Source organism: Dama dama, chromosome 8 (assembly GCF_033118175.1).
Source record: "Dama dama isolate Ldn47 chromosome 8, ASM3311817v1, whole genome shotgun sequence".
In the NCBI taxonomy this organism is placed as follows: Eukaryota; Metazoa; Chordata; class Mammalia; order Artiodactyla; family Cervidae; genus Dama; species Dama dama.
In genome coordinates, this window is record NC_083688.1 from 1010577 (window position 1) to 1036387 (window position 25811).

At 56.4% G+C, this 25811-nt stretch overlaps 1 protein-coding gene across 1 annotated transcript; it reads right to left on the reverse strand.

Moving 5' to 3' along the window:
* Positions 1–336: 336 nt before the first annotated feature.
* RCC2 (regulator of chromosome condensation 2) lies at positions 337–24155 on the reverse strand. Its single transcript, XM_061148022.1, has 13 exons — positions 24026–24155; positions 22687–22972; positions 17683–17776; positions 14577–14720; positions 11764–11895; positions 11309–11397; positions 9854–9968; positions 7967–8133; positions 6063–6243; positions 5731–5836; positions 4660–4732; positions 3203–3280; positions 337–2536 (listed from the first exon to the last, which is right to left on the reverse strand). The coding sequence occupies exons 2-13, from the start codon at positions 22963–22965 to the stop codon at positions 2432–2434; spliced, it is 1563 nt and encodes a 520-aa protein (XP_061004005.1). The 5' UTR covers positions 22966–22972; positions 24026–24155; the 3' UTR covers positions 337–2431.
* Positions 24156–25811: the final 1656 nt, after the last annotated feature.

Consider the following 25811-nt stretch of genomic DNA (forward strand, 5'->3'; position numbering starts at 1 on the left):
CAGACACTGGGAACGGGGCAGGGCCAACAGGAGGGGCTGATCTGAGTATGAAAGCATCCCAGGGGCGCCACAGGGAAGGTGCTGGAAGGCTGGTGGCCTGGAAAAGCTGTCAACTCAGGCGGAATAGAGGCCACGGGGTGCCCCCTGGTGGACAGCTCGCCACACTGCCACGTGGGGACCAGCCCAGCTGTGACAAGGGCTCCTCCGCAGGGCTCCCTATGGGGGGGGGGGGGGGGACTGGGCGGGGCCGGAATGCCGGCCAGGAGGGGCACTTTAGGAAGCACTTCTGTGTTCTTCCCCTTGTTCCACTGCAAAAGAAGTGCAGAGGCCAAAACAGAGCAAACAATGATGCCGTTTATTTCAAATGTTTACTCCAAGAAATATATATATATAAAAAAAGACAATACAGCACTAAACCAGGCACCTTCAACCGAATCACCACCTCTTCCTGGGTTCTCCCCTTCACGCTCAGCCTCCTGGTCCAGTCTCCTTCCTGAGCTGGAAGACGCAGCTGGGGCCCAAAGGGCCCCCACACCCCACACCCCAGGCCGCGCTGTCTCCCAGCTCCCTGTTCTGAAGGGTTTCCCGGTTAGGAAGTTCATTTTAAAATTCTGAGCTCCAAGCAGTGCCTGGGAGAGAACAGGGCGGCCTCAGATGGAGGGGACGTCCCTTTCCTGCTCCTGCTCCAGCCCCCAGCAGGGGCCCCAGTGTGGGCGCACAGCCCCAGGGAGCTGCACACCGTCCAGGAGTGTGGCTACCACGCCCGCTTCAGGAAGAGCTCTGTCGCGGGAAACCAAGGGGCTCTACGCGGGGAAGCTTGAGTGAGAGATGGTGGTTAGAGGGTGATTTGGACAAATCAGGTTAGTTTAGCAGAAGCTCTGAAGTTGCAGAAGCTTCTCCCCTGGACTATAAACACAGACAGCAGAGACAAGCATGAAGTCAGACTAAACCTCAGCAAAGATGCAGGCCGGCCTCCTGCCATGAGGCCTCAGGACTGGCCGGGACAGGCGCTGCCACATGCCCTGTGCAGGAGGGCGCCGCCGTCGGGAGCGGCGGGGCGGTAGGGACGAGGAGAGGAAAAGCAACGACTAGTCATTTTTGGCATTTTAACATCGAGACAAAAACGGTAACGAGCGAAGCAAAAAAAATAATAACAAAAAAAGACCAATATTGAACTTTCCCATCCACCCAGTCTCACACTGCACCTCTCCCCCGTCTCTGCCACAAGCACCACTGACCTAAACAGCTATTTTAAAGCACCCAAACCAGTCCAGACCCTCTCGAGACCAAGAACCTGGCCACGGCTGCCGCCTCTCTCGGGTCCGAGCAAGAGGAGGGTTCCGGGAAAGGCACCTCGTAACTCAGGCAGCGCCAGGGACATGCTGGTGCACAGGGCACTTGCGGGGAGCCGGTCACAGCCTCTGCGCTGACTCAGGGAAGGGGACTTCTTCCACGATCCCAACTATTTGGTAGCACAGCCAAGCAAATGTGACTAGAGAGTTGGGTTTGTGGAGCAGGAACCCGGGCCTCGGAAACAGGCGGGACCCAGCCAGGGGCTCAGGATAAAGACAGAAACACGAAGGCAACAAAGGCCGGGACACAGAGGACGCTCCTCCCCTGCGGAGACTCCAAAACGCAGTGTCCTGCTGGTCAGTCTCTGACGGCGGGTGCTGGCGAGGCGACCCCGGCTCACGGGCGCCTTCGAACCAGATCTGCAGCCACGTCTGTCCACCCCCCAAGTCCCCACTGGTTCCGTGATCACCTGATTTTCATTTGGACTTCTTTGACAGCTAAAGTAGATAAAAATGGCTAAACAGAGATCCACAAGCCCCCACCAGGGGGGAAAATGGCAGGTTCTATTAATGTCACAGCCAAAAGGCGACGGGGCTTACAGGCAGCCAGGGGGAGGAGCAGAGCACATGTGGCCGGTCTAGAAGGAAAAGCGGGAAGGCAGCGAGCTGGGTGCTGCGGAGCACACGGGGGCCGCGTTGTCTGAGACGGACCCCCAGGAACGGTGCTGCCGCTCCCAAAGCACGTAGAGACCTGTCCCAGGCAGCACCCGCTGGGCTCACAATGCTCACCACAATGGAAAGGGGTGTTTCTGAGAAGGGTACGGGGCGGGGGAGGGGGAACCTAAAAAAAAGCCTAGATTGCTCAAAGTTTCTGCCTCTTTTGTAGGAATGGTAAGTCAACTATGAGCAAATATTTTAATTAAACATGAAGAAGGGGTAAAAAAAAAAAAACCACTTTGGAAAGCATACAGAAAAGGTAGTTGGCGTTGAATCACTTATAAAACGGAACCTCAGGGAGTCTAACAGAAATGCACCTTCGGTCAACTTTTGCTTCTGAAATTCCTCGCTTGACTTCCCGTCCCAGTGCACGTGGACATGACAGCTGCCGCGAGAGGTGTGGAGCGGGGGGCTCCAGGGCGTCAGAGGGTCCGAGGGTTGTACTCTGGCAGTTTCCTGATCTTCTCCTTCTCCACCTCACTTTCGTCTCTTGCGATCACCAAGGAGTGTGAGTAACCCATGGCTACCTAGGGGGCAAGCCGGCACCGGGAGGGCAAGGGCGCGTCAGCCAGGCACTGAGTTTGGGGTTGATACGCCCAAGGCTGACGGAGGGACACTGGGAAACTAGGCTGCCCAGAGGTCAAAACGGAGGCACCCTGGAAAGCTCAAAAAGGCCCTGAACTGAGGACCCCCAGTGTCAGCGAGACGGCCCCCAACGCCCTACCAGCCGGCCGCCTGGGCCCCCAGCAGGCCTGGACACAGACGGCTGGCAGAGGCCAGCAAGGACCTGGGGACCATGTTCCCGGCTCCCTCTGCCTCCAAACCACAGCCCCGCCTCGTGGGAAAGACAAGCCCCCCCCATCCCCAGGGTTCGGCGACAAGGGCTGGCGCCTAATGCGAGAGTCACAGGGGCCTCACCCCACCACCAGCCCCACTGCCTAGAGTCTCAAGGGAAGGTGAGACGCAGACGGGAGCAGGCGCCCGCACTGGAGCTGGCTGGCTGTGGCTGGACCGTGGCCGGTGGCCCTCAGGCTGACGGCCGCTCACCCCTGTGCCAGCCTGGTCACCCTCCAGAAAGCCCTAGCGTGAGGCACAGGGAGCAGCAGGCGAGACCAGGCAGCGTGCCAAGGGCAGAGGCAGACGAGCTCGGCCCGGCCCACCTTCTCTCCCTGTCCCCAGAGCTCCCCACTCACCTGCTCTGTGAAGATGCCGTCAAGCGTCTTCACCTCCTGAGCTGCCGTGGAAGACTTTGGCTTGTGGTCCCCGTAGCCCTGGTGAGGCAAACAGAGGGATGCTCTGAACACCAGCTGGAAAGCAGGGACCAGGGCAGCCTGCCCGGGCCTCCCACAGACCCAGGGCCTCCGTGGCTGAGCCCCGCCATCTCAGACTCGAGGCCAGGCCTGGGCAGCAACGGGCACCCCGAGGCGCCAGTAGGTACCCTGTCCTAAGCCCAGGACCAAGGCGCTAAGGACATGAGCGCAGAGTCTGCAGGAGACGGCAGCACCCCGAGGACAGCGATGGCGGCCGCGGGGCTCCCGGGCCATGAGCCCTGCCCTGTCCCCACCAGTGTCCAGGGGACAGAGGGACAGCCCAGGCCTGCGGGTGAGGGGCAGGCTGGGGCGCAGAACACGTGCTACGGTGTGAAGGTGGGCGACTGAGAAAGGCGGACCTTTCAGCTCAGCTCAAAGAAGGGCCCCCACGGAGGGCCAGCTTCCTCTGCCACCAGCCAAGGACCACACAAGCTCCTCAACTCTCAGAGACTGCCCCCAAAGTCCACCTTGTTCCCTGCAAGTCTCCAAATCGATACTCGGAGTCTATTTCTGATAGATGGTAGAACATCTTTTCTAAGAAGGACCCGTAAACACTGGGCCAGGTCCTCATCTCTTTCAAGGCTCCACTGCACAGCCCGAGGAAAAGTCATGGTCAAGGCCACCAGCCCTGGAGATGGCACGTGTTGAGAAGCACCCCATTGCCCCACACCCATGAGAGGGGGACAGGAAACCCAAGAGCCAGGCTGACGATCAAACCGCAATGAGGACAGGCAGACGTCGGGGTGAGCCCCAGCCCAGCTGGGGACTCAAGACTCAAGGACTTTCAAGACATTGAAAGTTCAGAACTCCCCATGCCCCAGAAGCTAAGAAATCAGACTTTGGGTGAGAAGGCCAGGTGTGTGGGGAAAGTTAATCAGTCCAGTAACAGATTAAAAGCAGGAACACAAACAAAGTTATTGCGAAAAATGAGGGAAGAATGTCCCCAAACGACCTCAGAGGTTGGAAACCAAGAAGACTGGATACATGGTCGCCGCTGGCTCCACAGTTTAGGAGGAAATGCTGATCCTGTAGCTTGAAACCCTCCTGGGGAGAGCAAAGAGCAACCACCCTCTCTCCTATCACGTCATCCCACAATCACCATTTACACGTCAGGGGAAACAGGACCTGGAACTTCCCAGTTTCCACTAACAATGTGGCCAGAAAGGACTCTCAAAAAATCATTTGATGGGCAAAGGAACGTCTTTGAAAGCTGAAGCGACATTGCAGACCTGCGTGCGACAAGGACACAAGGACACGCAGCTCCTTCTCGCTGCGCACTTTCAGGAGGCGGCGCAGGGAGCCCGAGCGGGGCTCGGCCCCGGCAGGCGGGGCCGGCTTACCAGCTCCCCGAAGGTCGGCGAGGGGCCCCAGCTGATCGTGCTCTCGTCCGCAGCCACGATGATGCTGCTCTTCCTGCAAGAGGGCGGCAGCTGTTACCCCGGCGTCCCGCAGCAGCCCTGCACCCCACCAACCCACCCGCAGCAGCCCTGCACCCCACCAACCCACCCGCAGCAGCCCTGCACCCCACCAACCCACCCGCAGCAGCCCTGCACCCCACCAACCCAGCAGCCCCGTGCGCTTCCGTGGGCTCCCTGCAGGCTGCGAGCCTACCAGCATAAAATCAAGCTGGCCCCACTGAGACCTCCATCTGCGAGCAGCACAGCACAGGGCCAGAGAGCATCTCCTGAAGCCCGCTGTCCAGAGCAGACCCAACAGGAGAAACCCTCATCGCCCGGAAACATCCCCAGGAGCGGGCCCCCATCTCCCCACCCCACACCCATTCTTAGTTCTCAAGCCCTCGGGGCAGGAGGTCACTTTCAGAGGAACAAACACACTGGGAAAAGTAAGAGACACCAAACCAGGATGAAGAGCTCATTCTGAAGGGGTGGCACCTGCTGGACAGGAGCCTGGGTGGGCCACAGGTTTCAGGTTATAGCCACACCGTCCCAACCACTACACGGCCACCTGCCCCAGACCCGGCAGGTGACGGACGTCACCCAACTCTTCCCCTGAGAAGTGCTACATAGCCCAAGAGGCACCCTCAAATAAACAGAAAACCACTGCCTTAAAATCACTTTCTCGTTCCCACTGTATCACAATAACTTAAACTGTCCTAACTAAATAGAATTTTGAACCTGCAACATGAATAGAGTGCACCATCTTCGAAGAGAGACACCCTCAGTGACTTTCTACAGTGGCAGGAAAGGGACTCACCTGTCTGAGGACCTCCCAACCCTCCTCCCAACCGCCCCTGCTCTGAGCAGAGTCCGTCCCCTCCAGACTCTGGAATTCGGGGCACCTGACACCCAAATGGAAGAGTGGAGCCCTCCAGGGACAGGGCACCTCCTGGGTGTGTCCAACATGCCCAGGGCGGGGCAGACATCCCGCTTACAGGAGACATGGTCACATACCCACAAGCCAGGCTCCGGATTCTCCAGCCACAGAGGTCCTGCACAGCCTTCGGGTACATGGTGGACTCCCGGGACGTGTTGGTGGCCCCCCAGAAAAACAGACCACCTGGGAAAGACAAACACATCCCCACTGTCACCGTCATCTCAGAAGCTGGATGACTCCTCATCTCAGCAGCATCAAGTGAGAAAAGAGCCTGGGCGGTTGATGAAATCAGGTCCCTGGTCTCGAACAGGGCAGAGGCCACAGGACTCCCCGGTGGAGCACGCAGCCAGGCAGGGAAACCATGACTCTGGACGCCTTCCGCCCGAGGCCCAGACAGGGAATCACTGACCTACTTCACTGACAGCGAAGGAACAGGTGTAGCCAGCGTAGATCTGGGACGCCCCACGCCCCGGGAAGTCGAACAGCTTCACCAGGCGGGGGACCATCTCATCCTTCTGCTCAGCGTGGCCCAGCCGGCCGTAGCCACCGAAGCCCCAGGAGAAGACCCGCTTCTGGGAGTCCAGGACCAGCTGCAGGAGGAGAAAGCACGGCTCTGGGACGGGACACGCACGGGGCTCTGTTCTGCGAGTCCGCGGCCGCGGCTAAGGGCACGGGGCAGACACACAGAGGCGACCCCTGCCCGCCGTGGATGGCAGAGGGGCCCGCCAGCAGCAGGCGCGGCACAGCGAGGAGGCCTGCTGCTTCCTCTGCCAGGCACACGATGTCCATTCCTAGGCAACGGGTATTCAAGTTGTAAGTCTTCCCCTTTCCCTCACTGAAGTGATGTCTCTAGAGCAGGCCACCGCACTCCACTTCCTCTTTCAGCTCTGACTCAACTGCAGACAGAGCCTGGAGGAAGAGCCCTGCCCACCTTGCATTCTCCTTCAGGCGGGCTCACATCATACAGGTGACCTCCACCTGGTCACAGAAGCAGTGCGCATGGTGCCAGGTCAACAATTTAAAACCCATCTTTACATGCACCCCGATGTTCACGTAGCATTCTTTACAACAAACAAGACATGGGAACAGCCCAGGTGTCCGTGGACGGATGGACAAATAAACACGGTGCTTATGCGGCAGCCTGGAAGGGGGGAGCTTAGGGGAGAACACACCTGAAACGAACGTTAACACTGTTCACCAGCTATACTCCATTCTAAGGTCAAAAGTTTAAAAAAAATTTATAAACACCAATTTCTCTTCTAAAAAAAAAAAACGGTATGCATACACAATGGACTCAGCCATCAAAAGAATGTCATTTGCAGCAACGTGGAGGGACCTGGAGATTATCGTACGAAATAAAGTCATAAAAAGACCACACGATATCACTTATCCAGAATATGACACAAATCAACTTATTTATGAAATAGAAACAGACTTACAGACCTAGAAAACAAACTCACAGGGACCAAAGGGGCAGTGGGGATGGTCGGGGCAGCGGAATGAATGAGAAGTCTGGGATTAGCAGACACACACTAAAGAGACAACTAGAAAGGTCCTACTGTAGCACAGGGTACTACAGTCAATGTCCTATAACAAATCATACTGGAAAATAATGTGAAAAAGAATACAAGAATAATATAACTGAACCCCTCTGCTGTAAAGCAGAAACTAGCATATGATAAAACAACTCTAATTAAAAAACCATCTGCCCCTCTTGTCTCCCTGATGTCTGGTGTTTGAATCATGTAAATGTAGAACCTATAAACATGATTTGAGGTCAGAGGCGTAAGTAAGATCTATGTCTTCTGACTACACTGTATAAAAGAGAAGCAGTCGTTGGACTTGAAGGGACTGAAATCACCCAGTCCTGAGGTCACACAGCCAGTTGCCCATATACAGGAGACTGACCTGTCTCTGAACTCTCAGCAGGACAAGGGAGATGAGACCCAAGTCTGACTCTCAGCCACTTGCAGGCAAAATAACCACGAAGGCAACTAAGATAAAAGATAAAAAGTTTTATCGCCTTGATCTAAATGGACCTTTAAGGAAACACCCTCAATGACTGAATCCACTCAGCGCCCTGAGAGAGCATCAACCTGGAAAGGCAAAAGACAGAAATAGGAAACCCTTAGGAATGACCCCAACCCAGAGTCTGCCCACTCAGCTCCGGCTGTGGACACCCTGCAGAAACTGGCAGGTGAAAATGATGCCCCAAAACATCTGAGGGTATGAAGCCCTCCAGGCGGCCAGGGCCCATTATTTGCTTTGCAAAGCCCAGGGTCTCCACTGCGGTGAGAAACACTGAAGCCTTACCGTGTGGTTAGCGCCACAGGCCACGTCCCGCACCACCACATTCGGGACGGGCAAGATCTGGCCGTCTTTTGTCTTCTCGATGAAGATGGCCACGCGCCGGGGCACCAGCTCGCAGTCATACTCTATCCGCTGCGCCCGGGCAATGAACTTGCCGTCCGAGTTGTGTCCTGCAGTGACCACAGAGGTAGCCATCAGTCAGCAGGGACCCGAGCACAGGGCACCTGTCCAGTCTAGCCGGGCCTCATGGGGACTTTGGTCACCCAAGGTAGCATCCTCCTATCTGAAGCATGTCCAGGGCATGGAATTGGTATTGTGGGCTGAAAGCACTTACTTTAACAAATGAACAGAAATCAGAATAAGAAACACCCAAGGATACTGTCCCTAAAAGGGAGTTCTGTGAAAACCCCCGTCTGCGTGGCTAAGTCTGAGCTGGGATGAGGCTAAACACGCGGGAGCCTCACACCCACAGGCCGGTCTGCTCCGCGCCCACGTCGGGGCCTCCGGGGGCCGTCCATGGGCCGAGAACAGACCAGAAAGGCCAACCGGTCCCCAGCGACCCAACACGCTAGAGCGGCTACCGGAACCAGGCAGCTGTCATCTCTGCCGCGCTGACCCAAAGCCTGTCGTGGGGGCGAGCGCACAGCTCTCAACTCAAGCTCTAACTCCCCGAGGCGCTGTGGGCTCGGACAGCGGGACTGAGGGCTGGTTCTCAGACAGGCTGGGCAGCTCAGACTGCCGGGCTCCGCAGACACATGAAGCCAGTCCCTCAAAGCCCCTTTCAGTGAGTGTAAGCCCGGAGTCTAGGTATCCGCGCCGCAGCGGGGACGGGCGCCCGGGAGTTGCTCACTCATCGTCAGCCATCACCGGCGCCTCACCTCCCTGAGGGCGAACCTGCCGCCGCCGGCCTGAAGAGGCCTGCAGAGCGCGCGGCCCCAGGGAGCCGCGCGGCGTTTCCGGAAGCGGGCCGGCCGCTCACTTCCGGCGCTTCACCGGCCGGCACCGGCGCCCACAGCCATGGAGGCGGTTTCTCCAGCAGGCTCTGGCAACTCCCTGGCAACCAAGAGGCGTGTGCACGGGGCTGCTCCTCCTCACTCACTTCTGACTAAGGTATATTTAGTTTAACAAAGGCGCTGTTCCCCGAGTCTATTTATACCGCCTCCCATCCGCCCGCCTGAATGACGCGGAGACCCGGCAGCCCCGGCCGCGGCGGCCGGGCACTGAGGAGCCTGCGCGCGAGCGGCCACGCGGCCAGCAGGGGGCGCCCGCGCCGCGCCGCCCACCCCGCCCACCGGGCGCGGGGGTGGGAGACGCCGGGGAGGGAAGATGGAGTCCCTCCGCTCACTGCCAGTTACCGCCTGCGTTTGACTTTTCTACTCAATGGAATATAAGTCAATTTCATCCCTTCTGTTTAGGGCTGAAAATCCGGAAGGGAATCCTACTTTGAAATGATTTTGGCTCTTCTGTACATCTGAAACACTGGCCCAGGCCAGGGTGTTCTAAACAACCTTGCTCTTGTATAATTTCCTCACTTTCGATAAAGGCAAATCTTTAAATGTGAAAATGAATGAACATAGATTTGATTAGAAATTGGAAAGGAAAAGAAAAAAAAAACCTTGAAATGCTTTTATATAAAAATGAATTCCCAAATAAGAAAAAAATCCTTTGACAGACTCACGCCCTTTCATTAAGGCAAGTCCCTGTCAGACTCCACAGCCCCGTGAGTTACGACATGCTGGTCCATGAAACAGGACATCCACTTAATGGATCAAGGCCATTATCTGCAATCAATTACCCACATTTCTACCATGTGTGTGCAGCCCCACACTGACTGCTGGTTCTAAACATACAGTTATTTTACAGAGCTTTTTTTAAAATGTACTTGCATACCCAGCTGACCATATTCAGGGCACCCAAAGGAATAGAGGTTTCCTTTGCAGTCCATTATCATACTGAATTCAGCCCCACAGGCCATTTTGGTAATTGGCTGGCCGTTGTACATTATCTGAAAAGAAAAGACAGCAGACTTTCAGACATTTTTTTTTAAAAAAAGATGGCTAAAGTCTCCACAGGTTGGTGTGAAACAATTACTAGGCTACTAAGGATTTCTAATGGAACTCAACAATGCTGAAGGCCAAGGCTTTGCACATACGTAAAGAAACACCACCCAGTACAGAATCAGTTCACAGACAGGCAAATCATATCCCTGGGTTTCTGTAACCCTCAAAATGTACAACATTGTGCCTCACACATTCTAGTGCCCAGTGAACGCTGAATTCAACTGACTGGGGGTGTGGGCAACAGGATGCAAGAAAACAAACTCTAATCACATTTAGTCCCCAAATTTCACTCTAGTCACTACCTCTGATGTCAGGCGACTTTAAAAAGAAAAGCTTTCATAAGCATTACTGCTAAACCAGTAAAATGAACTGGTTTACACTCTCTTACTATTGTAAGAGCTGCTTGCTAATTAGCCTTAATTGAAGGTGTGAATAGAAAATATAATGGTTTGAAAGTAGGAAGTAGAAGACAGCAAAGGCCCTGAGTAATTTAACATGGGGTTTGGACACAAATGCAAGAAAGTGCTTAGAAGACTCTCTATTGCAAACTAATCAGCCTCGGGAAGCCAGACTGGAGGAACCAGAGGGTGAGAAGTGTCAGCATTGCAGGAAATTGTGGGAAAAGGCAATGAGCCTGGGGAGGGGGCGCTGAGCCTCAGGCTCTGTCCCGGCCTGGCTCACTCTGAAACCGTCTCATCCCACTGCAGAGCAAATAGCTGACAAAACAACATTTCGAAAATCCTCCAAATGACAGGTGTGTTTGTTCAAAGTCTCTTTTTAAGGCTAAGACAACGTCAAAGTCCCTGCCCTCAGACACTCACAAGCCTCCTGCTGCCTTATGGCAGAAGTTCAATATTTAGGTATAAATCCCAGCCTCCAGCTGACTCCAAAGTTTTTCAGGAACAAGAGATGACCTAACCTATTTGTGTGCTGAGCACCTGGCAAGTCACTTGTTATGAGGTCAAAACTCAAAAGTATTTTCAGACAAAGACAAATCACATCCATGGAACAATTCTCACTGCAGAACAGAACAGGCTTCAAACAGGTCTCTGGAACGAATTATTTCCAGTTGGAATAAAAAACTGTTTCTAGGACGTTCTTCAACTGTGGCTGTCTGTTAAACCTGATCCACTCAAAGCATCAAGACCCTGCTTTTAGAAGGGAGCCAGCAGCTCCATGGGGAGAGATGCCTGATCTCCCCCCAGAAAACCCAACCCTGAAACAGAGAGGCAAAGGCCCTGGTTGCGGGGGGGGGGGGGGGGGGCAGGGGAAACGCGGGGGGCACCTGTGCGGGGCTGGGGACGGCGTCTGTCTGGTTGCCGAGGCCCAGCTGCCCCATCTTGTTCTCTCCAAACGCAAACACGGAGCCCGTTTCTGGAAGGAGAGAACGACATCCGTTAGCAAAGGGAAAACAATGCTGAGGACCCTGAATGAGACTGGGAATCAAAGACTCTAAAATAAGAAAAACAGCTCCTTTGCCAGAAGAATGCAAGTGAGACAGTTTCCCAAAAGGGGGTGGGGTGGACACCTCGGAGCAGAACCACTGCCCGGCACAGACCCTCCCAGAGCCTTGGCCACCGACACCCGTGGGTGCAGCCCACGATGCCTTGAGAAGCTGCCCACCAGGCTCCCTGGGCACCTTTCTGATTGTGACCATGAGTCATGGCGGCAGCTCCACCCCCAACCCAGCTGGACTGTTTGGCCTCTGACCCCATTTGGAGGGAAGTGGCCCTTCCTTACCTGTCAAGGCCAAGGTGTGGTTCCTCCCACACGCCGCAGACACGATCACCTCGTGGCTGAGCCCCTCGATGAGTCTGGGGGCTTCAACTCTCTTGGTGTCGCCATGGCCCAGCTGCCCCTTCTCATTTCGCCCTGTTGGTCAGAGGCAGGACAGATAAAGCAGGGAGGAGGAAACAGGGCAGCCAGACCAGCTGCAGGGCGAGTTGGGGGTCTCCCAAAAGGTGCCCTCCAAAGCCACAGCTGAGAGCCAAGTGACAGCAAGTCCAGCTCTGCAGGTGATGCCAGCCTTTCAAGGCTGCTGGGTGGGGTTGGGTAACCAGATAAGATGTGCAGAGCTGTCCCTAGAGTTGCCTCTGCGGGCAGCCGCCAGCCACCACCTCAGCTGCTCTGACCCTCTTTTCTGGGGCAGGGCTGGGACCCGTCCTGGCATTTTCGTCAGCCCTGGCCTCCAGGGAAATGGTATAAAGCAGGTTCAGCCAGGACGTCACATAGGAGCGGACAAGCTCATAGAAACTCACAGCTCTCACTTCTCCCCGTTCCTGCCAGACGCCAGTCCCCTCACCCGCTCCACTCCGAGGTATTTTAGGACAGTAACACCTGCCTCGCAGGAGTCTGACTCCCTCAGTGCTCCGGGTGTCTACCAGACCCTGAACTTCTCTCCTCTCCAACCCGACCTCCTGCCGGCCAGCCTTCACAGGAACCTTAGCCATGGGAATCCCAGCAATGGCCCAAGGCCAGAACACAGAACACAGGCTCTCCCTGGCCACGGGCCCACCTCCATCTCTGGGCTGTGCTGGCATGGAATCGAGGCAGGAAGGCTCAAGGAGGCCGAGCCCTGTCCGGCCCCCTGCATGGCATGGCCCCCCAAGGCTTCCCAGGTGGCACAGTGGTAAAGAATCCGCCTGCTAATCCAGGAGACGCAGGATTGACCCCGGGGTCAGGAAGATTCCCTGGAGGAGGGCATAGCAACCCACTCCAGTATTCTTGCCTTTAAAATCCCATGGACAAAAGAACCTGGCAGGCTCCAGTCCTTGGGGTCACAAAGAGTCACCCATGACAGCATGATACCCACCCCAACCCCCCACCAGAGCCTTTTAGCTCCAAGTGAACATGGAGGGCTGGGTGGGCCAGAGGCTGGCCTGCTCTTCACCTGACCTAAGTTCTCAACTCGGGTCACAGTTGTTCCAAGTCTAAGCAGCTCGGTGGGCCTCTCCCAGGAAACTAAGAACCATGTAAATAAAACATTTTGGGAGATTTTATGGGGCCAGAATGCCAGGCAACTTGGAAACCATGGGAGGTTTCCATATCCTTCCCTAACAGTGAACTCTGACCTCGCAGTCATGAAAGAGGGCAAGCAGAGCCACAAAGGTGAGCCCCAACTGGCCTGGACAGGGCTCGAGGAGGGGTGACCAGCTGCCATTACAAAAGGAAAACCATCCTCAGGCTCTGATTATGGTGCTCTAAGAGGACAGAGGAACAACAGCATCAAGTGGAAACTGCCCAAGTTCACTGTGAAAGACAAGAACAAGTTGGGGCACAATTTCTCCGCAAACATGAGGGGCCCGGGTGGCTGGCGCGTGCAGACCCCGTTGAGTTCTGGGCCCCTGCACTAACACTCCCGGGACTCACCGTGGACTCGGGACACCCGCTGTGGCTCGTTCCCCCCGCCCCGCCCTGCCCCACAGTGACAAGTCTGCTCATGGGACACAGCTTGGTTCTGGGGCCAGGTCAGATACACACTTTTTACAATCATTCTCTGCCCGCAGGGTCAAGAGAGGGACATTTTCAGAAACACCACATGAGTGAAATTTAGCAGAAAGATGAGAAAGACCTGAAGCTGGGGACCCTGACACAGGAGGCTGCATCCAGCGTTGGGGACAGTGAGCAGGAGGAGGGTTCTGGGGGAGACAGACCTTGGTGCCCACCAGGAGAAAATGATGATAGTGGCAATGCCATTGTGTCACCAAGAACTACAAAGTTTAAATTTGGGCCAGACACACTGCTTCGCTTTTTTCCAACAGAATTACAAAATTAGCAGAGTGCAGGGAAGACAACAGATGTTAATGTATTTGGACTTTGGTACAGCCGCTCATGAAATTGCAAAAAATGGTTCAAACAGCCCAAAATAAAAATGCAGTCATATGGACTCATAGCTAGCCAAAGGGCCAGAAACAAAGGGTGAGGACAAATGCCAACACCCCCCGCAGAAAGAAGAGTCCCAGAGCCAGCAGAGGGCGTGGAGGAGACAGAGCCTCAGCCCGACCGAGCCTGCACGAAGGGTCTGCAGGGGAACCGGGCGCCTGGCACGAAGCCTGCTGCAGGGGACCCTGAAATGGGAGGCAGGCGAAGGGACAGGGCCGGCTCCCCGGAATCCAGGCCAGGAGTCCAGGGGCAGGGCACGCGGTGACTCTGGGAGTTAACCCGGCTGTCTGGGCAAACGGAGTAAGAAGCTGAGGAACAGCACTGCAGAGAGCCGGGCTGGCGTCACCGCGGGGCGGATGTGAAAGCTGGTGGCATTTAAAGTGGCAGGCACAGAGGTCTACGTCATACTGTGCTAGATGCTGGGGGGACCGCAAGCCTAAAATAAAACAGGATTCAGTTCTAGGCCCCTCGATATCAGAAAGCTGTAGGTTCAGTCAGAACGTTCAGGAGAGGGCTGCTTGAAGACGATCCCAAGAAAGCGGGGGCGAACCGCTCAAAACCAGGAGGGAGGGCAGAGACCAGCGGCGCGCTCTGGGGGCAGACCGGGGGGTGTCGGAGGAGAGGACACACAGGGGCGGGGGCAGCGAGTTACCGTGACCCCGGGTACTTACCCCAGCTCCACAGCTTCCCTTCTGTGGTGATGAGGAGGCTGTGGGCAGCGCACGACCCCGAAACCACTGTCCGCACCCGGACCCCCGACAGGCACCCGTACCGGTGGGGCCCCCACAGGTTCTGACCGAGGTTGCGGTAAGCAGCTGTGAGGAGTAAAAGACAGCATGTCAGACCCCTGGAGCCCACTGACGGGGTGCCACCCTAGGGTCACCGGGGCAGCCATCAAGACACGGCGCTCATCTCTGGTCCAGACTCGCCAGGGACGCTGCTGCTGAGTGCCATGAGCTGAGTGCCCCGAGCTGGTGGCCAAAGACAAGCGCCCTCCTCCCGCAGCCCCGGGCAGGCGAGGGCCTACCCAGAAACGCGGGGAGCAGACCCGTGTCTCCCTCACCCTCCTGGCCGCCTCCTGGGGGTGGGGAGGCCCGGCCGCTGAAGGCTTCCTTGGGGTCAGCCCTGAGCCTGCCACCCCTTCCTCCAGGGCCCGTGAGGCGGGCCGGACCACGACCCCTAGCTTCACACAGGGATATGCTCCCTGGAAGGCCCGCCCCCCACCCCCGTTCCCCACACCTCGGTCACACACACCCTGCTCTGGGAGGGTGAGGTCAGACTGAGCCCACCGCATCTCCCTGCTTCCTGCCCTGAGGGCGCCCCAAGGCTGCTCCAGGCGCGAGGCCCCCTTCACAGCCCCCCTTCGCCTTATTAGAGGACAGGGTGTGGCTAAATTTTGGCTTAATTCTCTCAACTTGAGGCTCTGAGAGACAGAAAAACGAGCTCATTTCTAGGCCTGTGGTGACTTTTATGAAATACTAGCTGCTGCCAAACCAACTGTGTCAGACTGACCTGGATGCAGGAACTGACTGAGATCAACCTCGCCATCAGGCACCTGGCTCCAGGGGGAGAGTCTGTTAACCCGCCCGGGCCATCCCCACGCTGAGGCGCCGCCAGCAGAGGCCGCCCCGCGCAGCCTCTCAGAGTCACACGGGACACCTGGGGCCTGGGGCGCGGGGGCAACCCACTCAGTACCCAGGCCTGGAGACTCCGAGGACGGAGGGGCGGGACAGGCCGCAGTCCATGGGACCGCAGGGAGTTGGACATGCCTGTGCAATCACCCTTCACTTTCAGAGCACGCGGCGTGTGTGTGCTGTCTGACTGTGACCCCGTGGGCTGCAGCCCACCAGGCTCCTCTGTCCATGGGATCTTCCAGGAAAGAAATACTGCAGTGGGTTGCCGTTTCCTTCTCCAGGGGAGTCACACTGGGAGGGTCCCCCAAAGGTGGGAAGTTCCCAGCATGACTCAGGACCCCCTGGGCTTCTCTACCTGAAAACACTGCTCTACCACTGCAAGGTTTGAGAGAAGATCCAGCAACTTACTGGGTAAAAGCAAATCGGAAATGACAGCCTTCATGCCTATGTTGAGGGCTGCTACTGTGGTGGCCTGAGTGCTGGGTGCCATGTCTGTGGACAACACGCAGTGCCAGGGGACACCGTGGCTGACCCAATGGCCCTAAATGGACCCCCTGATGGTTGACAGAAGATCTGATTTGCCAGAGTGTCTTCCCTGACTGAGCTCCACAAATATCAGAGGCCAAAATGTGATCAGTTCGTGAGAGGCGGGAATTCTCAGGGCCTCCATAGGAAGCTTCAGAGGAAGCCTAGTCAAATGAAAGGCACTGCAGCAGTCCCAGGCAAGGGGGCCAGGCAGCTCACTAATGCTCAGGCCGGGCTGAGTCAGAGGTCCAGCGATGCGTACCCAAGGGCGGATGGGCTCTGGAGGGAAGGCCGCTTTGAGGGCGGGGGGAGTGGGAAAGGCTAGGACAGGCAGGGGATCCTTCTTCCCTTGAGGTCTGGCACGGGTGGGAAACCCAATCCCCCCTCCCTTTCCTTCACGTCTACTGGAGAGGTCAAGGCAGCCCAAAGACACGGAAAGACTTAAAAAAATTTTCTTGTTTCATTACATAAAATTACATTCAGAGGGAGAAACATCTGGGAGGCAAAGGTAGGCCTGGGAGAAGACAAAAAGGCACTCTCAGAGCGAGGCCGAGCAGGGTGCTACTCCTTCAACCAGACGCTGCCCTGCTTCGCCACGGGCTCCCCTCTGGAATCTACTTCCTGCTCAGGGCCCCGAGTGTCTCTAGTCACAAACACGGGCCTTTCATTTAAAGAGCAGCCTCGAGAAACAATGCAACACCTGCGCAGGAACTGGCAGGGGGACTGATGCGATCACGCCCCGGGAAAGGTGCCAGGTGCCACCAGCCGCCAGGCAGCTCAAGCCCAGACAGCTGGGTCCTGAGGCTGGGCACTGGCACCAACAGGAAAGTGGCTCAAGCCCATTTCTAACTCAGCTGGACCCTGAGCGCCACCAAAGCCCCTGCCTGCTGTTTTCGTGGACTGAGATGATCTTCAGTGCCTGCCCCGAGGCCCCAGGGAGTGTCAGTGTGCAAATATTTGTTCACTGGGCAATGCTGGAAAGTACTTTGGGAATCCTTCCAAGTGAAATCAAGAAGCCATAAGACGTGGCAAAGCGCCAGCCTCACTCCTTTTGGACGGGCTGGTATTCCCCCCAAAGAAAGACACCACTTTTCAAAAAACATTTGGGGACCAAGATACTTCTCGGGACCTCTCCACTCTCCCAACTCCAGACTATTCCTTGCTTTGTCAGACTCGTTCCTGCAACCATTTGGCAGTTTGCAAGGAAACATGAACTCTTGTGAAATGTCTATCAAGTTTGACATTTGACACGTGACCCGTGTTGAGGACGCTTTGACATTCCACAGCACCAGCCTCTCCATTTTAATGAAGCTAAGTGACATGGAAAGAAAAATAGGAAAAAAGTATCAATGCTTATTTAAGGTTAACATTTATATTTTTGTTTATCTCAACGGAGTTATCAAAACTAGAGTTGTGCCCAAGTGAGAGTCCTGCTGAAGACCTGGGTTCAAATCCAGTCCCACCACGAGAGAGGCTGTGTGGCCCCGGGCGATCCCTTGGCCTCTCTGAGCGCCCCTGTGAACAGAGCACCTACCTGGCCACCAGAATCACACTGGCCACACGCACACAGGAAGCACCGTAACAGCATCTTCAAGGTTTTAGACATCGTTTCTCATACCTTGTTGTTTAGGCACTTCTTTTCGACCAATCAAGTCCCAGTTGGTTGCCCCAAAAATCAAAAGCTGCCCTTTGCACTTAGACCCTTCAAGTTTCTACAGAGAGAGACAGAGAGAGAGAGGGGGAGAAAAATTAGCTTGCAATGCTGCTTCTAACTTCCCAAACCTGTCCAACGGCAGTAGGAAGCAAGATAGTAATAATAATGCAACATTAATGCCTGCCCCAGAGGTCTGCACAGCGGACAGACAAAGGGGTCTGGCACAGTCGCCACTTTCCAAGTGGAAACCGATGAGCACCCAGCAGCTCATCAGTGGAGCCCAGGCTCGGCGTGATCCTTTGATTTCTCTTTAAAATATCTTTGGCCAAACACGGCAAAAGCAACCAAATGACATTCGCCCTCTCGGCTCTGCAGACTGCCACACAGGTATCTGCAAGAGGCCTGCCATGTCACGCAGGGAGCGTGTTAAAACCACTGTCCTAAAAAAAAAATGAATAAAAATAAACAAAACCACTGTCCTTGGGGCTAAGGCGGCATCTTCCCGACATCAGCGCAGTGAGCCACACGTGGGCCGGGGCGCCTTTCCCACCCTCCCTGGGTGCTCCTCACCGCAGGAGCTTTCTGGGGAAGACAAACAGCAGCCCCCTGGGTTCAGGGCTCCCCTGGAGGGAGGAAGAGCGGGCAGCCTCCCACAGGCCTGTCCTCACTGCTGGCCCACAGCCAGGGGGCTGCAGGCCAGCACACCTCTGTCCCAAGGACCAGGCGCTCACTGTCAGGGGAGCACGTGCCGCTTGAAAAGGCTACTGTCGTGTTTCGGGTGGGATTCGCTCTGGGCTCAGCCTGGGACACTCATTACGGCCAACCCTTCATCAGAATCCCTTCTGAGTCTCCACACAGGCCAGGGGAGCAGTTACTTCCTGTTCTGCTTTCATGCTCCACACCGTCATCGTCCCAGGGCGTTAAAGGCAAAGAAGGGGTTTTCCTTCAGTTTAGAGAAGTGTTCTTGGAAGGCTTTGAGAAGAAACCAAACAGCTGCAAGTCCAGTCATCTAACCCTATGCGCTGACTGCCCTGGCGAGACGTCCTGGCAGCCCAGCGTGTGTGCGCAGCTGGGCGGGGGGGTGGATTCCATTTCTTGGGGAACTCTGTGACCTAAACCTGACATCACAGGCACCCCCCCCCCCACCCCACCCAGATCCCATTGTGCTCACTGGCCTGGCCATGTGCAGGGCTGGAGGGAGGCGGTCCATCTGCCATCTGTGTGCAAAGGGCCACGAAGCAGCCAGGGCTGCAGAGTGACTCTGCCACATTTCAATTATTCAGAGAATGACCTTAATCGGGGTGGTCCACCCTGCAGCACCCAGGCTCCGATTACGTGAATGGGAGCCGAGTTTCCCCTGGTTATCTCCCCTTCTTGTTTAACTGGCAGGCTTGACTGGAACATTCTATAGGTCTACTGCAGGAGGCCAACAGCATCAGGGGAGTGTTAAATTCCCAGTGGATGGAGCAGCCCTGGGTCTCCACCTACATTACCAACTTGCTCTCCATTATTCCTCAGATCTGCGTGGAGGGGCAGCAGAGACTCAGGATGAACCTAAGCACCATGGAATGAGCTATCAGGCCAGAACAGTGGAGAGAAGAGACCGGAATTGACCATGACCCCCTAGGTGGGCAGAGATCAGTAAACTGCTCCACACCACCATGGGCTCAGCACACTAACAGGTCACCAGTGCTGGCAGCCGCTGTAGGGCCTGCAGTCTGCCAGAACGAGCTGCCATCACCCTGGGCAGACGTGTCTCCTGTGACCCGGAGATGCCAGCGCCTGCTCAAGTGGCCCAGGGCTTGTGGGTACCGGCCACTGAGCCGCTGAGCATTTACACAAACCCCCAAGCCTTCAGGGAACACAAGGTGCTCCGTGAGAAACCTTGGTGAACTGGTCACCTGTGTCTCCTCCAGTGATAGTGGTCTTGGAAGGATGGTGAGTGGTACCTCGTCTGGGTTTTTAATGCCACGGGCCTCACTCCGTCACATGAGATGTATTATCTACCTAACTCTTTGCTGTAGACTGCCTAGCCTTATTTCTCTATTAATTCCATTCTTCCCTCCACCTGACATGAAATAAGAAATTCAAGTAAGGACTGGAACTCTTCTAACATCCCTTAAACATCACAGCCCAGGTCCCTCTTTGCCACAGAGCTGAACCTGCGCACGCGTGGGAGACCCCAGATGCGGACGGGCTCCGTGCAGGGCACCCCAGGGATGGCTGCCAGGGCTGTGAGCCCCAGAGGGTCCCGGGCCGCCCAGGTGTAACCGCCTTCACTGCGGGGCCGAGACTGTTTTTAGATGCTGTCAGCAGCCATGCTATGCTGCCAGTATCTCCAGATCACGTGGTAGAAAAGCTAGAACAGTCTCCCACCAGGATGGGTGAAATTTTGCAGGCCGCGGAAGAACAGCCACGGCAGACGCACGTACTGAACTTCTTCAATCAACAAAATGGGGTTTCAGTAAAACGATGTTTACTCCCCTAGTGCAAGAAGGGTGTTTACAAGACTGAGAATCAGCCTTGAACATACATCCATTTAGAAAGCTGCAACTCCCGGCAGAGGGAAGACCATTCAGAGAAAGGCCAGCAACAATTCCCTAGTGGGCTATCAACTAAAACAGGCTCCAAGCTCAGTTTTCAGTTGCATTTATCTGCTCCTTTCAGATGAGGCAGAGTTGTCTCAGGGTCCACAAAACCTGAGCAACCCAACACTGAAAGAACCACAAAGACCTGGACAGCTTGCGACACTCACCTGTCTTCCAGGAGTCAGCCAAGGCTGCTCACTTTACCGACAGGGAATTCTGGTTCCACCAACACTGGAGGATCGGAGAATGCTCATCTGATACAACCAAAGAGAAACCTGAGGTCCTCAGAGAGAGCATTTTCTGGGACTGAAATCCTAAGAATGTTCTATACAAACACACAGCTTCTCCTCAAGGAGACTCTGTTCCTCAACCATACAAGTATTTGGGGTTTATCTTTCACAAGGCCAACGTCTGCAGCTCTGAGTTAACTGAAGGCAACACGGCTTCAGACAACTGGCAGCTGCCCTCACACAAACCTCTTTCCAACAGCCCTGGAAGACAGCGAGGCTTGTGAACATCTCAGTAAAAAGCCTCTTTCTGAAACGAGTGGATGGTCACTGGCCTGCGGAAGCAGACAGGATTCCCAGGACTGCTTCCCAGGTGCTTGCCCTGGAGTCCAGGAACACACCCAAGAGAGGGGCAGTACCCGCGTAGGGGAAGGCACTAGGAATGCAGTGGGACAGCCTGGCCTTGACCTTGACCTTGGACCAACCCATGCTAAAAGGAACTTAAGGCTGAACTGTGAAGCACTGAGGAGTCTCTCTCGTCAGACCTCAGTCTCCTGCATGCCCCGGGCGGAGGACAGGGTGCTGGCCAGCTCACTGCACACGCTCTCCCCGCGACTGCCTTCTGGGGTTAATCTCAGCAGCGGGGTAAGAATCCCCTACTTCAGGGTAACTAAACTTACTGCTCTGAAATGCCCACTGGAAACACTGGAGAGACAGCAGCAGCTGGCCATTCTATTCTGTCCCTCTGGGCTGGAGGGAAAATGTCCAGAGTCCCGCTCAGAGGATCACGTTTGTTAAGACAGTTCCTGTGTTCCCTTTCTCAACACGTTGCCCTGGGCTGGTCCCCAAGCCAAGGTGACACACTTCAGCCACACAGGCTCCGTGACATCACCCTCCTCCACCATCCAACACGCTGACCCTTCCCACGAGATGGTACTTACAAAGCATCTCTTAACAATCTGCAGAGGTGTTAAGGATGACGTCAGGAGAAAAAACCCTGAGCCCAGTGGAAATCTAGCTCCATGTGGTCTTGGGCCAGGCCCTCAGACTCTGTGCCCCAACTTCCTCACCTATAAGGCGGATCTGGAAGGGCACCGTTGTTAACCATTTAAATACTGCCTGAGCTTCCCTGGGGGAAAGCACGCTGACTGGGACTGAGAAAAGGATCCCTCCAGACCGTGACTCTCTACCCCAAGTGCAAGTTCGCACTATTTGGAGTTATCTGAGCAGCTGCTGAAAGCTTTGACCCGCTCCCTAAACACATGTCCCCCTGACACCAGATTAAGTTCTCTGGCTCTGCAAGGTTTTGCAGGCATATGGACAGGTCGCAACCTTAACCAAGAGTGGAAGATCCAACTCTAACGAGCAAATTAAAGCCCATTCAGGCCACAGGAGTTGGGGGAGAACCCTGCGCAGAGCCCACACGGAGGGCCCCACCCCGGGCCCTCCGACCACAAGCGGCAAACAAAAATCTCAGACACCTCTGAGGGTGGGGAGGTGCCGTTCCCGACCTCGGGGAGGGGGAGGGCTCTCCAGAGCATGCGCCCTCGCGCCGGGCCCCGGAGCCCGCCACCCCCGCCGGCCCGGCGGCGCGAGACCGCGCGGGGCCTTACAGGGCATGCGCCGCGGCCGCCAGGCCCCGCCCCCCCGGAGCGCCGGAGCCGAGGCGGCGGGAACCTCAAAGCCCCGGCGAGGATCGCCGCGCCCCGGGCGCGCCGGTGGGCCCCCCCCCCCCCCCCGCCTCGCAGCACCAGGGCTGCCCGGCGGCCGCGGGGGCCCGGGAACGGACGAGGGCGCGTGTCTCTGCGCCCCGCGCCCGGCGCGCGCCTCCGCGCCTTCGGCCGGAGACAACTTGCAGAAGTCCCCTTCCCGGCGCGCGGGGGAGGTGGAGGGCGTCCGCGGGCGCGGCGCCGGGGGCGGGGCCCTGACCCCCGCGGGCGGGCTCCGGCCGCCCCTCCCCCGCGGGCCCGGGGCGCGCGCCCCAACGGCCAACGGCCGCGCGGTGGGGTAGGCCCCGGCCCGCGCCCTTTTGTTGCGCGGCGGCGGCGATGATTCAGCCCGCGGCCTGCGCCGACCCCGCCGCCCCGGGCCGGGACGCGCGGTGACGCGCCGCGGCCCTCGCCCGCCGCCCCCAGGCTCGGCCCCGCACTCACGACGCGCTCCTTGGTGTGCTCGGGCTCGGTGATGACCGCTGCCGCGCCGCCGGCCTTAGTCGCCGCGGGCCGCGCCGCGCGCTTTCCCCCGCCGGGGGCCCCGTCGAGCTCCAGGCCGTCCTCGTCGCCGCTGCTGCCCCCGCCGCTGCTGCTGCTGCAGCGTTCCGGCCGCTCGCGCTTCCTGCCTGCGGGGCCGCCGCGCTTCCTGGGCCCCGAACGGGCCGTGCCGTTGCCCGAGCTCGGCTCCTCCCAGGCCGCCGCCGCCTTCTTCCTGGGCATGGTCGCGCTGGAGGAGACACGGGGCAGCGGCGCACAATGGACGGGTTATAAACCGCGCGGGGGGAGGGGAGCCAGCCGAGCCCGCGGCCTCCACTTCCTCCCCTGCCCGCCCCGAAGTGGCGGCCACGGGGCGGGCGGAGAGGGGGCGAGCCTGAAGGAAATCGCGCCGCCTCCGGGGAATCCCGCACGGGAGCCCAGGTCCCCGACTGCAATCCGCTCAGGGAAAGAACAAATAAATGGGAGGCCCCCAATACCCGTCCTCAAGTTAGCTTTGCCCATATCGCATCCTAATTGCAGCCCGGTGCCCAAAAAAGTAATGGGAGAGAAAAAGGGAGTCTCTGGTCCACCAGGTTTTCATTACAGAAGGCTTCGGGGCACTTCAGAGGTCCCTTTTCGGCACCTGGGGGAGGCGGGCGGTGAAGGAGCTTAGCCCTCCCCAGCTGCCCCACCTGCTGCTTTTGTCTCCGCGGCCCCCTCCCCAAGTCCACTCAAATGCACTTCTCTTCACCGCCCGCCAGAATCCCCAATTCCGCTCCAGCCAGGGGTTCAGACCTCGGGCCCTAAAGGAGCCGAATCCCTCGGAGGCGGGGGAGGGGGGCTGTCCCCGCGGAGAAGTAAGGGGCGGCGCAAATAAAGCCGGCCCCCAGCCCCAAACACCTGCTCGCAGACACGAAAAATAAGAACTTTAATGGTGCTCTCCTGTCTCCCAGCCCCTCCCCGAGCGTGCGGCTCGGCCAGTCCCCCGATCCCGGCTGCCGAGTGGCCGGCTCCGCCGCTACCTTCCCCAGCGTCCCCGCGCCTCAGCCCTGTCTGCCCATTTTTTTTTTTTTATTGATTTTGAACAATGGGATCTCTGTCTGTCTCCGATTAAACCACGTGGATCCGCCTTCCTTCCCCTTTTTATTCATTCAATTCCCCCACCCCCCTTCCCCCCCCCCCTTTTTTTTTTTTACCATTTCTCCTCTTTAAAAAAAAAAAAGAGGGAGGGGGGGAAAATAAAAAACAAAACTTTCCCAGACCCCGCAAACTGATCGCTGTCGATTTCATTTTCAGCCCCTACCTGCTCAGAGTGACGAGAAACCGGAGAGAAAAAGGAAGAGGAGCGGCTAAAAGACGAACCGAAGGGCTTTTTTTCTCCCCGGTCCAGACGAGGGCTCCAGCCCACTCACCAGATACACTTAAAATGTAAATACGAGCTTCCAGAACAAATGCTACAACACAAAACAGAAACACATGTGCGGCCGGGCGGCAAGCGAGCGCGGCGGGGCGGCCGGCGCGGGGCCCGGGGCGCGCGCGCCCCCTGCCGGCCGGCGGACCGGCGGCCGGGCCCTCGCGGCGCTCGCGGGGCAGCGCGGCCCACCCGAGCCTGCGCCCGGCGCCCCGCCGCCAGGCGCCGCTCCCCGGTCCTGCGCGTTTCGTGGGCGGCGCCACGTGCCCCGCGCATCAGACATTACTTTGGGGGTTAGGCGAGCGTTGGACTGTTTTTCCCGGGCACGTCTAGACAGGTCACCTGAGGACACTCGCTGGAAAATAGTTACTTTTCTTACGAATCCGCCAACAAGGGACTTGCCCTAATTGAGTGATTGGAATGAAAGATGAATACAATTTGAATAATTTTCTCCAGCGCCGAGAAAAGTTGTATATTTTACTTGTCTATGAATGTGCCCCACTATGTGGCAAGATGCTGCTAACATGGTCGAGTTACATACATAAATGTTTCCTGTATTAGCAAATTAAGGAGAAATAAATTTGGAGGCCAACGAGGCACTGGAATTCCTGATGGAAAATTTTCAGTTAGAGACCAATACTTACTGAGGCCCCCGACCATGCAAGACACGCAGTGCTAGGTGTAAAGGTTGAGAACTAGGTTTCTGCCCTAGTGGAATGCACAGTCTAACGGGAAAGATTAAACAAGTACTTGCAAGTATGTGATGTGGTTTTCAAGACATGCTATCCCAAATTATGCCACCTTAGCATATTGAATAAACCGAAGAAAAGATTTTGAGAAAACAGCAGAAATCAGAAGGTCATGCTGACCTTCTTCCCAAAAACCAATCATAAAACCCTCAGGTGAGAGATGCCCTTCACATTCCAGGAGGACAGGAACATCCTTATCTCTGAAGACAAAGGGAAGCTCAGAAGAATCTTGATAAAGGAGATTTGCTAAATTGCCTCCGGTGTACTACACTTAACACTTAACCTCACACTGGTTCACCTCCCCCAATCCTCTAGACTGTTTGCTGTTCATCACACCTAGCAGTAAAATACACAGCTCTGTTTCTTTGGGACGTTATTTCCTTATGAAGTCTCCTGTGTCACCTGAAACTTAGGGTAAAATAAGTCTGTATGCTTTTTTCCTGTTGATCTGTCTTTGTCAGCAAAATTTTCAAACCCAGCCAGGGACCAGGTGGAGGAAAGCTTTTTTTCCCCTCCATAAGCCTTGCAAAGTGATACTTATGTAGGACTGCCCTGGCAAGGGAATCCATCCTATTCTGGGTCAGGGAAGGCATCCCTGTAGAAAGATCATCTGAACCAAGTTACTGACAGGGTGGGTAAGACTGACCAGATGAGCAGGGGTAGGGAGACTCCAGGGGGGTTGGAGGGAGCAGTGCACACAAAAGCATGGGGGCTCGGGCCTTCCCTGGGACAGGGGCTGAGACTCATCACTCCCAATGCAGAGGGACCCAGGCTCGATCCCTGGTCAGGGAACTAGATCCCACATACTACAGCTATAAAAGATCCCCCATGCTACAACAGATAAATATTTTTTAAAAGTCTAGGGATCTTGAGAGACATGCTTTCTGGGTATTCCATGGGATTGGTGCGTGTGTTAGTCACTCTGTCGA